The sequence below is a fragment of the Agelaius phoeniceus genome, chromosome 22 (assembly GCF_051311805.1).
Source record: "Agelaius phoeniceus isolate bAgePho1 chromosome 22, bAgePho1.hap1, whole genome shotgun sequence".
NCBI lineage: Eukaryota > Metazoa > Chordata > Aves > Passeriformes > Icteridae > Agelaius > Agelaius phoeniceus.
The window spans coordinates 1,128,684-1,145,709 of record NC_135286.1 but is presented as its reverse complement, the minus strand read 5'-3'; the positions used below and the strand labels follow the sequence as shown (position 1 = coordinate 1,145,709).

General features: G+C 53.9%; 1 protein-coding gene across 3 annotated transcripts in view; it reads left to right on the top strand.

Moving 5' to 3' along the window:
• The window catches only part of GRHL3 (grainyhead like transcription factor 3), a 35,257-nt gene extending 23,727 nt beyond the window's left edge, over positions 1–11,530 (top strand). For all 3 annotated transcript variants that reach the window (XM_077189663.1, XM_054648344.2, XM_077189662.1), the window contains exons 3-16: positions 116–177; positions 1,194–1,530; positions 1,759–1,838; positions 3,328–3,481; positions 4,011–4,122; positions 4,272–4,366; positions 5,840–5,998; positions 6,444–6,522; positions 6,764–6,897; positions 7,435–7,469; positions 8,078–8,166; positions 8,250–8,335; positions 9,146–9,210; positions 10,710–11,530. In XM_077189663.1, coding sequence (XP_077045778.1) covers positions 116–177; positions 1,194–1,530; positions 1,759–1,838; positions 3,328–3,481; positions 4,011–4,122; positions 4,272–4,366; positions 5,840–5,998; positions 6,444–6,522; positions 6,764–6,897; positions 7,435–7,469; positions 8,078–8,166; positions 8,250–8,335; positions 9,146–9,210; positions 10,710–10,824 — 1,602 coding nt within the window. In that variant the 3' untranslated portion in view covers positions 10,825–11,530. The remainder of the gene's footprint in view (positions 1–115; positions 178–1,193; positions 1,531–1,758; positions 1,839–3,327; positions 3,482–4,010; positions 4,123–4,271; positions 4,367–5,839; positions 5,999–6,443; positions 6,523–6,763; positions 6,898–7,434; positions 7,470–8,077; positions 8,167–8,249; positions 8,336–9,145; positions 9,211–10,709) is intronic.
• Positions 11,531–17,026: the final 5,496 nt, after the last annotated feature.

Below are 17,026 nucleotides of genomic sequence, written 5' to 3'. Positions count from 1 at the left end.
CTCTGCTGTTTGCTCTTCTTGTGGGGTTTTATCTGGTTTGATTAGACAGGGCCAATTCTGCTGCTTCCCTTTAACAAAATCCTCCCTAACCAACCTCTGCTGTGCCCTGTCCCAGGTGCCCAAGGAGAAGAGGATTCTGCCAGCTGGGATGATGGCACGCAACGACCTGGCAAAGAGGTTGGCTTCAGTTCCTGCTCTCTGGGGCTGCCTCACTCTCCTGCAGCTGCTGAAATGCAGGATGGGGCTCTGAGCTTGCAGAAAATAGACATCAAAGCACGGTGTTATTACCAGCAACAGTGCAGCTCATTAACCCTGAGACACACATTAAAATTCTTTAGGCCAGGTCCCAAGCAGGAATAAATGGAGCTACACCCATTTACACAGCTGAGCATCTGTCTGGCTGTGTTCACAGGGCTTCTGCAGATTTGCAGCAGCTGAAGAAATTCCCTTTAGTTCCTATTTTGTGGCAATTGCAAAGGGCAGAAGCATTGAGCACTGAATGGCCAAATCCTCCTTCATTCCCTGGGCTGATGAGAGTTTCTGTTCCACTCTCCCAGGATTCTCTTCCAGTGACTCCCATTTGTCCTTTGAGGTTTTCAGATAATTGACTATTAAATTAATGCCTCATTTGCCACTGTGAGTTCAGTTCCCCTTCCTGGATGCTGTGTACTTTGGCATTGTCAGTTTTGAACCACTGGACAGAATAAACCTCCAGTGATACTTCAGAAGTAAACTGAATTAAGCTGGTTTTGCTTTTTGCTTCCTAAGTTGCTGGAGTTTGTGAATTTGTACAATAATTGGTTTTCCTTAAAAAAGGGTATAAAAAAATCAACTTTCAGCATGGATGAGCCATAAAAAGTCTTATGATGGACAGCCCACACAGCATCACCTTTGTTATCACCCCTGCTGCTCTGAGTGTGTGGTGGCCTCAATGAGGGAGCAGTGGATGTGCAGCCCCAAACCCCATCCAGACCCAATTCCCTGGCTCCCTGTGGTCACCCCTTATCTGCTGAGCACCCCTGGCCCTTGCTGCCTGCCCTGAGAGCTGTGGGTGGAGGTCCCCAGTGGCTGCTGCTGGGCTGACTCGGGGTCACCTGGCAGCCAGGCCAGCAGCACATGCAGGCCCTGCTGGCAGTGCCACCGAGCTGGGGGCGCCCTCTCTGCCCTGCCCTGAGCCAGGACTCTCCCCACAGGCACTGCCACGGGATGGATTATGAGCCTGAGCTGCCCTCCTTCGATGGCTCTGCCCATCTCATGAAGCTGCTGTCAGAAAACGTCTCCATGAGCCAGGAGTTCTGCGAGCCCCCCAAGAAGAATGGCCTGAGTCTCGAGGGTGTCCCTGCCCCTCACAAGGCAGCCCTGCTCCCCCCAGGCACCAGCAAGCTGGAAGCCCCCCCAGACAACTTCCTGGTGGCCCCTGGGGACGTGTATGACAGCAGCTCCCTGAACTCCCTGTTTGAGAGCCTGCCCATGGCCCCGGCCCAGCAGCGCTGGCAGCCCGACAGCACCTTCAAGGAGGACCCCCAGGAGGTCAGGCCAGGCTCTGGGGACACTGAGCTGTTCCTGTGGGGTTTCTGGGGGGTTATGTTGATTTTGGGGGTCAGGCTGGGCTCTGGGGACACTGAGCTGTTCCTGTGCTGTTCCTGTTGGATTTCTGGGGTTTTTGTTGATTTTGGAGGTCATGTGGTGTCTGGGAGAGCTGAATGCCCAAAGCCATGAGAGGTTTGACTCTTGGGTTGTGTTTGCTCTTGTCTGCAGACGCTGCTCTTCAGTGACATCCTCAAACCCCAGCCAGAGCCACCCTGCCCTGAGAGTTACCCCACAGATGGAGTGAAGAGGTAACAGCAATCCAGGGCTTTGGGCTTCCAGGGAACTCTTGGCTCTTTCCTGGGGAAGGACTGCATCCCTTTCCTGTCCCCAGTCCAGCCTTGGCAGTGACCAGAGCAATTTCAGATCCCGTGCTTGTGACACCAGTTGTGTGTCCCTGGTGTTTTTGGAGCAAGGGGCAGCCCCGTGGGCTTTTGGACCAAAGCTGGGATTGCTCAGCCCCCAGACTGGGGCCAGTGCAGGGCCAGCTGCTGTCCCCTCTCAGGGTGACAGCCCCTTCCTGCTTGGCTGGGTGACACAGAGGGACCCAGGTGGCTGCACCATCTCCCCACGGGCCACTTGGGATGGGGTAAATGACAGGGAAAAGGAGGCTGGCAGGGCATGAGGGTGATCATCAGCCTCCCCTAATCTAAGGTTTAGGTTCTCACTTAGCACTGTTAGTCAGCCTTGATTTTAGAGGGTGCCACTGCCTCTCATTCCTAAAACATGAGAGGGATTTCTTCCTCCTTTCCACCCCTCTGCCAGGCAGAGCTTTGCTGCTCCAGATACCAAATCAAACCTCCCAGCAGGTAACATTATTTCACCTCCCACTTTTTATTTGCTCCTGAGTCAGCTGACTGGGTGAGTCAGCTGTCAGACGTGGGGATGTTCACACAGACAGCAGAGGCTCCCTGCTCACTGTTTATTTGTGCACTGAAGTTCTCTGGCTCTCCTGGCTGCAGATAAGAGGAGCTGCCAAGCCCATCTTCAGAGATGGCATCACAGGAGGTGGAGCAGGAAGGAGATGGGTTGGTGACTAAACAGGGCACTTGAAGGGTCTGAGTGAAGGCTCCTGTACAGGTGGTGGCTTGCACGGATTCCTCCCAGCAGAAACCAGCTGTGGCCTCATGGTTTCAGTGCTCAGCTGCTGCTGAAGGCCTGAGAGCTGCTGAATTCAGGCTCTTCTTTCAAATTTCCAGTGCCAGCAGTGGCACCCTCTCTGTGTGCCACCACAAGGCTTTTCTGTAGAGATTAAAGTTGGGATTCTGAGCCCAGCTCTGCATAACCAAGCAGGTGTTGGTGTCCTGCAGGTCCTTCTACAGGACCATTATGGGAGAGTCTTCCTGGCTCAGCCAGTTTGGGTATGGATTTGGAGACAGGAAGCTGAGTTTAGGATGTTGTAAAGGTCCCTTCACAGGTTCCCATTTTTGTGTGTTTTGCTGCAGGCTGCTGGTTGAGCAATGGTTCTGCTGCCATCCACACAAAAGCATTGGCTGCAGTCACATCCAGGCGTTTTTAAGCCAAAGCTGAGGGGTGAAATGAGGCTGTTGGAGCAGTGCTGGTCCCCAGGGTGTTGGGGAGGATCAGAATGTGCTGTGCTGTGTCAGGGTGTGTGAGGTGGGGAATGGAGCAGAAACTGGAGCCTGTAACCCGTGGGGTGGAGGCTCCTGGGGCTCTGTTTTGCTTTTGCAGTGAAACAGCAGCGTGTGCTTATTCATCCTTCTCTTTGTTCCATCCAAGTGACTTTGAATACACGCTGGGGTCACCCAAAGCCATTCACATCAAATCTGGGGACTCTCCCATGGCCTACCTCAACAAAGGACAGTTCTACCCCATCACACTGCGGACAGCTGGAGACAGCAAATGTTTGCACTTGTCCTCAAATAAAGTGAAGGTAAGAGACACAGACAGGCTGACAGCTCTGCTGACAGCTCTGGAATGGGACATCCAGCAGCTCCTCTGGCCTGGGAACGGAGCTGAACGTGAGCAGGAATGGCTTTGTGGCTCATGTTAGCTTAAAGGGACGAGTGGGGTGGATTCAGTCCCACAGGATAATCCTCTGCTGCCCTGCAGAGCCTCCCTGGCAGCTGGAACCTGTCACAGGAGCTCAGGGATGCACAAAGGGGCAGTGGGGGCCCTGCTGGAGGAGCTCTGAGCCAGGGACAGGGTCCCCATCCTGCTCCTGGGACGTGTGGCCAGGCCTTGGAGCAGCCCCTGAGATCAATGTGCTGAGCCCAAATCCCTTCCCTTGCCCTCCTCAGCTTCCTCAGCATAAAATTTCCAGTTTCACATGGCCCTGAGGGCAGTGCAGGATGGAAGGGTCAGGGGGGCACTGATCACTGCTCTGTGCTGAGCTGGCTGTGCTGGGTAGGAGGACACTGATCACTGCTCTGTGCTGAGCTGGCTGTGCTGCTGTGTTGCAGAGTGTGGTGATGATTGTGTTTGACAATGAGAAGATCCCCACGGAGCAGCTGAAGTTCTGGAAGCACTGGCACTCGCGGCAGCCCACGGCCAAGCAGAGAGTCATCGACGTGGGTACGAGGGGCTGCCACACCCGGGGCAGCTTCTGCCTCCAGTGCAGGGCCTCCCTGGCTCTGGAGTCAGCCAGGGCAGGATTTGGGGGTGGGAGCCTCGGGGTGTCAGCAGTTTCTGCCCCGGTGCTGACTGCTCCTCCCCTCTCACAGCTGACTGCAAGGAGAACTTCAACACGGTGCAGAACATCGAGGAGCTGGCCTACAACGCCCTGTCCTTCGTGTGGAACGTCCACGAGGAAGCCAAGGTACAAAGTGCCCCTGGAGGGAGCTGGGAATGGAGCAAAGCTGCAGCTCCCTCCTGAGAGCCCAGCCCAGTGCTCAGAGAGGGGCAGAGCCACTGCAGAGTCTGCCTGGCAGGACAGCAGGACACCGTGCCTCAGATGTGCTCAGGCACTGCCATGAGCCAACAAACACTCTGGGTACACCCAGACTGGCTCAGGGATGTTGTTTTAGTGCTGATGGATAACTCTGAAGAAAGGGTTTTGCAGCACTTCAGGGCTCTGCTCACAGGTACCTGCAGCCTGTTTAAATAAGCCCCAGCTCAGGGAACAAAGAGCCCCCTCTGCAGCAGGGGATGCAGACAGACTGACCACCCTTCTGTGGGATGTGGGATGGGAGCCAGGCAGGTCACAAGATCCCTTTTCACCTTAAAACCAGCAAAGTTCATTACAGCAAAGCCTTTGCAGCTCTGCTGTCTCTTCTGCATCTCAGACTCTCTCATTAACACTTTGTATCTGTGGGGATTGAAAAACAGATGAAGTAACTAAGAAAAAAAAAAAAAGAAAAGCATAAATACCCCAGGTCTCTGAAGCTTGGGAAAACCCTGCCTGGCTTTGGGATCTCAATAAGCCCAAAGGCAACCTGGGTCTTTTACAACCCAAGAGGTTAACAAATGTCTTGAAGGCAGAGCTGTCAGAAATGGAAATATGTCAGGTATGTGGCAAGCCCTGGGGGCATCTCAGCAAACCTGGATTTAACTCTTAGCAGAAACTCTGCTCACTCACTGGCCTGGGGCAGGGAGAGGTGAGACTTCAGAGAGCTGGGAGTGAGGCAGGAGGGGTCAGGGGCTGGGAACAGGAGGGGTCAGGGGCTGGGAGCAGGAGGGCTCAGGTATTTGGGTGTTTGGCTGTTTGGGGTGGCCATGGCACCTGTTACTGCTCCCTCTCCAATTAAACTTTACCCCTCAGTGAAGAGGTTTTCTTTCCTAAGAACTGACTGGAGCTGACATCGGGTTTCAGGGCTGAAATCCTCAGCTGAGGGAGCTCTTGGAGCTTCTCCACCTGCAGATCTGTCCCCAGGGTCCAGGGGAATTCCAAGGTCACAGCAGTGAATTGGCAGTTTGGAGATACAATTTGGATTCGAGCTGTGCTCAGCTTTCCTTCCAGAGTTCCCCCTGGAGTTAACTCCCTCCTGGTGATAAAAGAGCCCAGTGTGGGATGAATATTTACTTAAGCAGCACTGCTGGGCAATTCCTGAGGCTGCAGCCTTGCCCTCCTCCCTTCCTGCAGGGCTTTGCTGTCTGAGGGTCCCTTTCAAATGAAAGATCAGAAATATCAGCAAGAACATCCCCAGGCAGGATTTTGGGGGTGGAGAGGCTCAGTTAAAGAGCTGGAATAGGTGTGGGGGGAGAGGCTCAGGTGGAATCCAACTGCTGCCCTGCCAGGCTGGCCCTGGGAGGTTTCCAGCAGCACCAACGCTGTCCCTGTCCCTGTTTGCAGGTGTTCATTGGGGTGAACTGCCTGAGCACAGACTTCTCCTCGCAGAAGGGGGTGAAGGGGGTGCCCCTGAACCTGCAGATCGACACCTACGACTGTGGCAGTGGCAGCAGCCAGCTGGTGCACAGGGCTGTGTGCCAGATCAAGATCTTCTGTGACAAGGTACAGCTCTCCCTCCACCATTCCACAACACAGCTGGCCTGAGGGCCCAGAGTAAAACCAGAAAGGCTGAGAGAGCCTGGAACAGCCCAGACCTCTGCCTGTGCCTCACAGTAAACTCTATTTCTGACTCTGGTTTTGACCAGTTGTTAAATATCAAAAGAGATGAGAATTTCCTTGGAGGTTCTTCCCCAATCTCAGATATCTTCCCATAGAAAAATTTCTCACAGCTATTCTTGCCTGTGTGTTTCGCTTTTAGAAGCAAATTTTATTTTTGTTTTTCTAATTTCTGAGTGTCAGAGAGTCTTGGCTTGGGCTGGGGAAGGTCCCTGAGGTGGCCATTTCTGAGTCAAGGCTGCCTTCACCTCAATGGGTCACACACCACAGGTGGCCATGGAACCAATGTTGGAAATGTCAACGTCCTAAATTTCACTGGATCTTCCCACAGGGAGCAGAGAGGAAAATGAGGGATGATGAAAGGAAGCAGTTCAGAAGGAAAGGAAAATGCCTGGACTCCAACAACAATGGTGAGCTCAGCTCCTGTGTGTGCTCCGTGCTGAGATCCCTGCCTGTTCCCTCCCATGGATCTTGGCTGCCCTCAGCCCCTGGCAGCCCGGCCCCTGCTGGGCTCCTTCCACCCCCGAGTCCTCAGGAGCTCCCCCAGCCCCTGCCATGGTTCTGGGCTGCCCTGGAGGTGCTGCCGTCCTTGGGAAGGAGCTGCCCTGTCCCAGCGCGAGGGCTGAGATGAACTGGACTCTCCGTCTGTAGGTCTGAAAGGCTGTTTGCTCTCTGGCTTCAGAGGGAACGAGATCACCTTCCTGCGGCCCGAGAGCGACCTGGAGACGCAGCCCGTGCTCTTCATCCCCAACGTGCATTTCTCCGCCCCCCAGAGGTGTGGCTCGGTGAGTGCCCGGCCTGGCTGCCCCTCCCGGCCTGAGCAGAGCCCCCAGAGCCCCCGGAATGTGGGGGAAGCCCCAGGCTCAGCCCAGCTTTGTGGGATTGAGGTGAACTCCCTGTCCTGAGGCCTGGCCATGCAGCAGTGCTGGCTGAGAGAACCTCTGCAGGTATTCCCGTGCTTTACACACCTGCAGAGCACTGCAGGGGGAGCAAAAATAGCAGTAGAAAATAAATTATAGCAAAATGTGAGCATCTCAGTCCCTGTGTGGGTGGGACATCCCCCCAGTGTCCTCATCCAGGCTCCTTCAGAGCTCCTCAGCATCCCCTGCCTCAGTTTGTCAAAACCAGGGAATCTGGGGAAGTTCTTTATATCAAATTTCATTTAATCTAAGAAACAGATGTTTGGGTTTAATTGTGTGGGAAAACTGATGGGTCAGGAGGAGGGAAATCGTGTTTAAAGTGTGCCCAAGATGCCTCCCCCAGCCTGTCCAGCACACAGTGATGCTGAGCAAACTCACAGATCCATTTCCTTTGCATTGCAGGTGCTCCCTCCTGCTGTTCCCAACTCTGCAAACAGGTGAGGATGCACAGTGTGCATTTCCCACCCATCAGCTGCTCTGTTCCCTTGGGAATGCCAGGGCTGTGGGGTACCCCAGGGCAGGATAACACAGCTCAGAGTCTCCCTGATGCCCTGAGAGTCAGAACATGAGTTAAGCCTTGTCCTGGCAGGGACCCAGGCCTGCAGAAACATGGACACATTTCTGTCCCTGTCAGAGTCACTCCAACACGAGCTGCTCCCTGATTGTCCTGCTGTTCTCATGGGGACAATGTCTGAAAGGGAGAATAAAGGATCATAACCGTCCCTGAAGGGCTCAAATACCCAGAGGCTGGAAAATAATCTGGAATTAAGTGAAATCACACTTGAAAAGCAGAATCTCCCCCAGCCTGGGCCCTCTGTGTGGGGATTCCAGTGCCCCACAGGAGGTGCAGGAGCTTTTGGGTTTTTGGTGACCCCAAACCCTCTGCAGGCCCTCCCTAAGCTGTGCATGTGCTGCTGTAATTACAAACCAACATCTAATTGCTGGCTGGCTGTTGGAGTGAGTGGCTGTTCAGGCAGAGGCTGGGCAGCTGCAGGGGTTTGTGCTCCTGCTCTGTGCCCTCCTGAGTGTGTTTGTCCCTGCCCAGGCTGCCCCTCAAGCGGAGCGGGGCCTCCTTCGCCGACGACTTCGAGCCGGTGCCCCCAAAGCACAGCAAGGACGAAGATCCCCAGAGAGGTAACCCTGGGATCCCCAACTCCCTGAGCCACAGGGCTTTGGGAGCGTGGCAAAGGCCCTGAGCAGGCCCTGTTCTCCTGCAGTGCTGCTCTACGTGCGCAGGGAGTCCGAGGAGGTGTTTGATGCTCTCATGTTGAAGACCCCGGATCTGCAGGGCCTCAGGACAGCTGTGAGTGTCCCCAGACCCCCTGGGAATGGACAAACTGCAGATAAAGGGAATGGGGTTGGTGAACAGGGAGCTGGACATGGGCTGCTCCTCTCTCCTGCCTGCTCTCCCTTGGCAATGGGAATGGGAATGGGAGCAGGAGCTGAGCTGTCCCAAGAGCTCCTGGCGTGGCTGTGTTGAGCTGCAGAGGGAGGATCACACCTCCTGCCCCATCCAGATCCTCAGGGAAGTCTCCTCTTGTGACAGCACATTCATATTTTCCACTGTCAAACACCTTTTCCATTCTCCAGGCTGGGATGTGTGATCTGAAACTCTCCCTGGCCTCGTGCTGGAATTCCCTGGCTGTGTTTGAGGAGCACAAGGACATATTTCTGTCATGGTTATCAGCAGCATCTCTGATAACCCAGCCCTCTCTGGAGACTGCTGGGAAGGAAACAAACAATAAACCTCCCAGATTTGGGGTGGCTTTATGGCTGCACTTTAAGCTCTGTTGGTTTTACAAACTTTTAAAAATAGGGCGTTTTAAAAATGTCAGCACGGCGGATTCTTTGCCATCTTCTCCTTCCCCCATCCCTCACCACAGAGAGTCAAAAACCTCATGGAAAATGCCTGGCAAAAACCTACAAAACTCCTGCCACCCCAAGACCAAAACTGAGCTTGCCCAGGAGAATGTTCAGGTCACGGTTTTGTTCTCTGCAGTAAAACTGAGGGGAATCCTTTGCTGCTGAACTCTCTGGCTTGCTGTTATCTTTGATTTTTATCATGGGAATTTCACTTTACAAGTATGAGGAATTGCCATGTTTTCTCTCACAGATTTCAGAAAAATATGGGCTTCCTGAAGAAAGCATTTATAAAGTCTACAAAAAGTGCAAAAGAGGGTAAGCTAATCTCTCATCTGCTTTTCTGCTGTGCCTCCAGAGCTGCTCTCTCCAGGCCCTGCCATTGGCTCCAGGAGCATTTTAACAAGATAATAAAAGGTAGAGCCATGGCAGGCTCTGCTATTTGGAGCATATAAAACTCAGATCTTTCTGGGCTTTAAAGATTTGGGATAATGCTTGTTTGTATTATATTTGTTTGGAGGGTAAAGTCTCCCAAGGAGAGGAAGTTGGATGAAGGTGGAACTGTTTGGGGAGTCTGGTGGTGATCCTTGGTCTCAGTCTGAAAGCCTGAGGTTATGGAGAACTTATCAGAGAGGGATCAGTGTTTGCTGCTCCAAAAAATGCTGGAATGTCCCTGGCTCAGCATGAGGGGTGGGCCATAGTGAGCCTCTGAACTCATCAGGAGTTCTTCCACCTGCTGCTCATCCCTTAGCCCCAGAAATGGGAATTTTCTCCCCAAAGGAAAAGACCAGCACTGGTGGCTTCAGGGGAGAGGCCACCTCACTCAGTTTGGCTTTGGTTTTGTTCATGCCTTGATCTGATAAGCAGAGAGTGTTTGGTGATGACTGAGAGGGAAACCAGGCAGGAGGAGCAAAGAGGTATCTCGTGAAAAGGAAAGGCCACACCTGGAAATTAGATTAAATAAATAATTTTGACACCTGGTTTAATGAAGGCTGGATGTGACCCATGCCAACAGCTACTCCTGAGGTGTGGGGAGATTGGAGATTGCTCCTCTCAGGCTGGTGGCAGGGTCAGGCCCAGCTTCCTGCTCCCCCAGATTTAATTTTCAATAATTTTATCCTATGGCTCCACCCTAAACAATCTTCTGCTGGTAATTACAGCTTGAGGGGCAGATCTTCATCAGGTGAGAGCCAGTGCAGCTCAGTGGGACTGCCTGGCCTGGCAGCAGGGCAGGACCTGCCCCAGCCATGGCCCTTCCACAGGGGTGAGCTCAGCACATGAACTCGGTCCCAGGGTGACTCAGGAGCAATAATGAGCAATTTTGGATCTTGGTGAGGTTTGGTCTGGAGGAACAATCCAGGACTGATTCCTGATCAGCACCCCTGGGATCGTTTGTGGTTAACAATCAGATGGGAGCACAGCACAAGAGGCACAGGTGACTTCTCTGGCTCCTGCTCTGGGGCACGCAGAGATGAAGGGATCAGCTCTGCTGGGGAAGCTCCTGGGTACCCTCAGAGTCTGTGGGGCACCTGCTGGAGGCCAGAGCTGGACCCAGGGCTCGGGGTGCTGCTGGGGCTGGTGCAGCCAGGAGGATTCTGATGTACCAGACAGGCCCAGAGCCCCAGTCCCAGCAGCCCCTGGAATTCCTGCCTGTGCCATGACAGAGCTCCCAGGCTTGGTGACTGTTCTCTGCTGGATCTTCCCTTGTCTTGTGCCGTGGCTTTAATTAATTAATTAGCAGTGGTTGAGCCCCTCACACTGGGGAAGGTGAATTGCTTTCAATGTGCTGCATCTGACCCAGCCATTCTTCTCTGCAGGATCCTGGTGAACATGGACAACAACATCATCCAGCACTACAGCAACCACATGGCCTTTCTGCTGGACATGGTAGAGGCAGAGAACAAGTTCCAGATCATCCTCAAAGAGCTCTAAAGAGCTGCAGGCAGCACTTCCTGGCACTTCTCTCTGAGCTGGCACGTGTGACCCCGCAGAACTCAGCCCCGTGCCCGCTCTTGTTGCCTTGACTTGAACCCCCATGGCCCCGGGGCTGGGCCACAGACTGCTGTGACATCATCCTGTGAACGTGGAACTTGGCTCTGTTGACTTTATTATTATTATTATTATTATTTTTTATTATATTTTATTCCCTTCTGGCAGCGGGCCTGAGCTGCCATTTCAGAGCTGGGCACACGAAGTGACACTGCCAGGCCTGGGCACAGAGCAGAGCTGGTGGCCCTGGCAGGGAGCGATGCCAGCCAGGCCTTGGCCTCTGCACAGCCCCTGCAGAGCTTTCCCAGCAGGGCTGAGCCTGGCTCTGAGCTCCCCTCTGGCACAGCCAGAGCTGCAGCCACAGCTCTGCTGAATGGACACTGCCTGCTCAACACCCTCCCTGCACATCTCTGACTGTAAATACCACGGAGGCCTCCACAACCCCTGTTTATACATTTCTGTGTTGTTCCTTTTGTATTTTATATGTGTATAAATATGCATTGTTTTCTACTGGACTCAGTATGGTGACACAGAGCATTTCAAACACAGGCTGCTTCACATTTCTCCGTGAACTCCTTTTGTAACTGTGTTGTTGGTTGTGTTGTTTTGGATATTCTGTAGTAATAAAGGCTCAAGGACTGAAAATGAACCATTTCCCCCAGCTCTGGAGTTGGAAGGGGCTGGCCAGGAGCCAGGGCAGGGAGGTGACCCCAGAGGCACCAAAAGGGCTCCAGGATGGTTTTGGCCAAGGTCTGTCCCCTCTGCAGCCACTGTGCCCAGCTGTGTCACCAGGTGGGACTGGGTCCCTGAACTCCTGTGCTCAAACTGCCCCAAGCTGCTCCCCATTTAGGTCATCAGATGCCAAGGGAAGCCCTGTATTTTCTAATTAATCCTCTGACCAATGAAAACCAGGGCCTTTCCTCCTCCCTCTTCTTCATCCTCTGCTTTTCCTGGCCACGTTAAAGATGAACCTGAGGCCTGTGAGTGGGGAGGAAAGAAAGAGCCCTGGGAAGAGGATTTGGAAATGCTGGACTGTGTCAGCTTGGTGAGTTTTGGATTACTTCAGTCCTGTTTGAGGATGGCCTCTCAGATGAAACACAGATAAGCAGAAGGTTTTATCAGCCTTTGGGATCTCTCCAGCACTCCTTCCCCTCAGATCACAAACTCCTTCTTCAGCAGGATGGCTCTGATTCAGTGTTGATTCTGTGAGTCCTCCTACAGCAGAATTTCAGCTCCAGTTCAAACCAGTCCAATCCCCCAGTGCCCAGTGTCACCAGCTGAAAGCTGCAGGTCCCTGTGCCCTGCTGTGTCAGGGGAGTGTGGGGACAGCTGGGGAGGGCTGCAGGCAGCCCTGGGCTGTTGTGTGCACACAGAGCTGGGGGCTCTGGGGACCCCTCACCCCTCAGTGAGTTGCTCTCAAAGTCTGATTTTCCTGCCAGACAAACATTTACCCATGTGAGCCTCAGTTCTTCCAGCAGCACCACTCCTGAGTTACAGCAGCAAAAGCCATCTCAGGGGTAACTTTATGTTCCCAGCAGAACAAGGATGAACTTTGGTGGATGTTATGGGGCTCTCGTTCCCACAAACCCATCCTGGCTTTCGCAGAGGCTGCAGCTCCCCGGGTGTGCCCTGGGACAGTGAGTCCCCGATCTGGGGTGGGATGGAGGCAGAGACCCGGCGCTGTTTCCTGTGCGGGTCGGGGCAGTCCCGGCTGTGCCGGGCTGGGTCCCGGTGCCGGCTGCGTGCAGGGAAACGCTGCCGGGGCAGTCCCCAGCCCTGCCCGCCGAGGTGGGTGTTTTGCTGACTGGCTCAGTATCGCTCATCCCTTCCAGCCAAGGCGAGTTGCTGGGAGGTTGCGTAAAGCAGAGCTCCCAAATATGTGCGAGCATTCCTGACTCCTCGCCCGGAGCCCACCAGTTCCTTTTGAAGATTGAGATAGGAGCGATGAGGGCGATTTTCACCCCGAGCACCGAAGGTCGTGTGAAAGCAGCGAGGGATTGATTGCACAGGGCTCCCTCGGGGGTGGCAGAGGGGGTGTCTGGGCTCGTGCTGAGCACAGGGTGTGACAGACCCCAGTGCCCATCCCTGGGCCAGCAGCATCTGCCCCCTGCCCTTCTCCCTGACTCCCACCCCCTCCAGGGTGGCTCCCCAGCCTCCAGCACTGCGAGTTCTCAGGAAAACACAGAGGAGCCCACTGCTTGTTTTAATTACTCAATATCTACAAACTGGAAGCTTTCAAACCAATTTTAGTTAATGATCATCTCCCAGTTCTTAGAACTGAGCACCACTAATTAGCTGCCCGTGAGCCAGCCCTGGCAGGCCAGCACAGGCCTGCTGATGTGAGCAGAGTCTGAGGGAAATCCTGACACAGGAATCCCACTCTGGCATCCCAGCTGGGCAGGAAGGAAAACTTCCCCAGTGCTCCTGGTGAAAACGTGCCCACAGAGACAGAGATGCATAAAAAGGAGCAGCAGTGAGAGCTGAGTTGTGCAAGAGCTCTGGTATCCCCAGTGCTGGGTGGAGGGCTCTGCTCCTCACTTCTACAAACAACACCCAGTTTCTGTGTCTTTATTCGTGCTTATTCACTGCTTGCATCATCAGGCAGGCAGCTGAGGAGCTCGGTGTGTGGTGTGGCTCTGCAGGGCTGTGAAGGAAAAACAGCATCCTGTGTTTTGTTAGGACACCCACACACGTGTCCGGAGGTGCCCTGGTGCTGTGCTGGGCAAGGCAGGAGAGGATTAAAGTCAGGGAAGTCAAACCCTGCCTGCATCTGTTTGTGAGTGTGCAGAGCTTTAATGAATCTGCTGAGGGCTCCCCCAGCTCTCATTTATTTCCCCAGGTAGTGCCTTGGATTTGTAGAATTAAATTTTGGGTGAGGTGGGCACTAGAACCCCCAGAGCTGTGGGAATGTCCTGGAATCATCAGCTGGAAAGTGGCCACAGAATGAGAGCTCAGTGCTCACAGTCAGGGGCACAGACTCGGGATTTACCTCAGTGAGCTGAGGGCTGGTTTGGCTGTGAGACAGCCCAGGCATGAACTGCTGGATAACCAGGCTTTGGTGAAGCTGCTGTGTGTCAGCCCCTGACTGACTGAACTGTGACTGTGCCTCTGCTCTTTGGGGCAGCTCCAGAGCAGCTCTGTGTGCTCCTGCACTGGTGTGGCATTGCTGGGTTTCTCATCCATAAAAGACTGATGAAAAGCAGACTCCTGTCTGCTCTCCCAGCAATTCATCACCTCCCAGAAGGACCTGGGGATCTTAGAAGGGATAAACAGGGCAAGAAATGAGTGTGAATAACTGGAAAATAATGTCAGCTGAGCCTGGCGACAAGAGCCACCGGGCACGGAGGGACCGTGCGCGGCCCCGCAGCTCCGCCCCGGGGGAGCCGGGCTCTGCCCCCAGCCCGGGCTGCGCTCGGCAGGATCCGGGCAGGGACAAGGGACGGACATGGGTCTGTGGCTGTGCCTGCCTCACCGGTGCTGCTGTCAGGGTGGGCACCCAGCTCTGCAGCTGCCCCTGCTCTGCCTGGGCGCTGTGTTTAACCCATTCCTCTCTGAGGTGGGGCCCTCCTCCTGCTTCCCTGGGTACTTTGTGATTCCAAGCTGCAGGATGTGTTTCTTCTCCAATTTCACTCAGTTCTGGGTTAGGAGGGCTCTGGTGAAGCCAGAGCAAAGAGGTGCTGGGGTTTCTGATGCTGCTCTGTGCCCCCACCCTGTCCCCTGCAGTGCTCCCCTCTTCCCATCAAAGAGAGGAATTGTGCAGCTGGAATGTGTTGTACCAACAGTCAGTGATGTGAGTTTTACACACACAGAACTCACAGAACCTGTTTGTCCAAAGCCCTGACAGTCAGTGATGCTTTAATGGCCTTTACACTGCAAACAATCTTTTATTTTTTCAACCTTACCTTTAAAAATAATACTGTAAAATATGAGCCAGCCAAGCTGGACAAGGAGCTGGTAGTGAGGACTCCAGGGCTGCTGTGTGGCCCTCAGGGTGATGCTTAATCCTTCTAAGCCAAAATCTGTGGGAGATGAAGAGCTCTGGGAAGTGGAAGCGCTATGGACAGCCTGTGGTGTTTATTGTAAAATCCATGGACGTGCCATGGTCCAGCCCTGCACAGACCTGGCTGCTCCCCTGTGCAGACAGTGCTGGAACAGGACAGGGATGCCAAAGGGCCCCAGCTGGAGTCCCTGCTGCCCTCCCACAGCAGAGGGAGCAGCTTTAAGGCTGCAGCTGGGTGTGGAGTGTTTGTGTGTTTTCTGATAACAGGCTGGGGATCTTCCCTCCTCGTATTTAATTTGCCCTTTCCTCCAGCCCTCTGTCCTTATCAAATCCCTCCTGGCATTGCTTCCCTCCCAGCTTCCTATTCCCCAAACCCCTGATAGAAGATCCAGCTGCTGAGAGATGTAGTAAAGATTTCCCTGTTGGGTAAGGAGAGCCCTGGGCTTTCTCATGGGCTCATTCTTTTCCACGGTCAGGAATTTATTGATGATCTTAATCTCAGGCCTGCAACGTCACTGTGTGGTGACAATAAATGTTTTTGAACGATCTGCTGATGGATTTATTTGTCTTCCCATGAGGATCCCGAGGGGTGGGAGGGCTTGGGAGAGTTTCTGTCGTGTCTTTCCATCCCTCTGAAGAGGTGGCAGGATGGAATAGCTGGGAATGGCAGCTCTGGCTCCCAGGAAGCACCGTTACAGTGAGCCCCTCTCCAGCTCCCATTGCTCCCATTGCCAGCCCAGCAGGGGGAATGGCCAGGTTTATCCAGCAGCTGCCCTGGCTGCTGTGCAGACAGGAGTGTCCCTCCCCATTCCTGCCCAGGGTCCCCACATCCTCAGAGCTCCTCTGGGGAGAGTTCAGGCACTAAACCAGCCCAAAGCCTCTGCTTGGGATGTGAGGAATCTTTTTCCAGGTGAGGTAGGTGTGCTCTGGCTTCTTGCTCCATGCCATGGGGATAAGAAGTGGCCCCCACATCCCAGGGTGTGCAGGTTTAATTACTGTTTGTAAATGTCTGGGAGATCAGCTGATAAAGGGCCCCTGATCCACTGCTCCAGGCTGTTCCCAGCCCACACTGCCCTTCCAGGCACTGCCACCTCCCAGCCACTTCCTGGGGACAACAGCCATCCCCTTGGCACCAGGACACTCTGGGATCACCCTCCTGGGATGGATTTTCATGTATCCCATGGCAGTGGGGTGTCTTCCAGGCTGCACTCACCTGGAAGGAGTTTCCTTTGCTTCCCTGCTGGGTTTGTGTGGCTGAGGCTGCAGACTCTGGAATAAATCTGGAGTTCATTCCTTGTTCCTTGTTGGGTGGGAAGTCTTTGACTGGAAGATGTCATTCCCTGGTGAGGGAATCCATGTTGGGATGGCCTACAAGACAAACAGGAAAGGGATGTAAATACCAGGCACTGAGGAAGGAGAGTGCATCCAGCAGGGAATGTGAGAAAGGGAAAGAACCAATGTGACAGGAGCATGTGGGGGAGCTGCTGCTGGACTGGGAAGGTGCTGGGCAGAGCTGATTTCCAGGGACACTGATAAGGCAACACTGAAGTCAGCCCTGAGCCCAGGAACAAAAGCACCATTAGCAATTTCAGGGAATCAAACAGGAGAGCTCCCAGCTGCTGTCAGCTCCCAGATAAACTCTGTGCCCTCACCCCAGGTCTCACCCTCAGGGGCAAAGGGCCAGGAGATCTTTTGAAGCTTGGTGCATTATGCACCAGTGTGGCTTCCCCTGAAGTCTGTGGCATTTCCAGTGTTGTGGGGTGTTCTGCTGATCCCTTGCAGCTACTCCAAAGTCCCAGGGTGGTTTCTGGATGGTTCTCCCAGCAGAGGTTCAAAGGTACCTTCCCAGTCAGCCCAGCATTCCCTGAGAAGGTCTGGCTGTGTGTGAAGGAGCTCCTGGGGGAGCAGAGCCAAGGTCAGCAGCACCATCCTCCCTCCCTCCCAGCTCCAGGATCACAGACATGGAGAAAGCCATTCCCCAAATTTTTCCAAATTAACTCCTCTTGTGGTTTGGGCTACAAACCCTGCCAGGGCAAAGTGGTACTGCTTTGCTTGCAGAAATGGTGAGTTTCAGAAGGAAAAAGGGCTTGGGGATGCCTTTGAATTGCCTTTACCTGTGGGTGATGACCAACAAAGGCAAAGCCA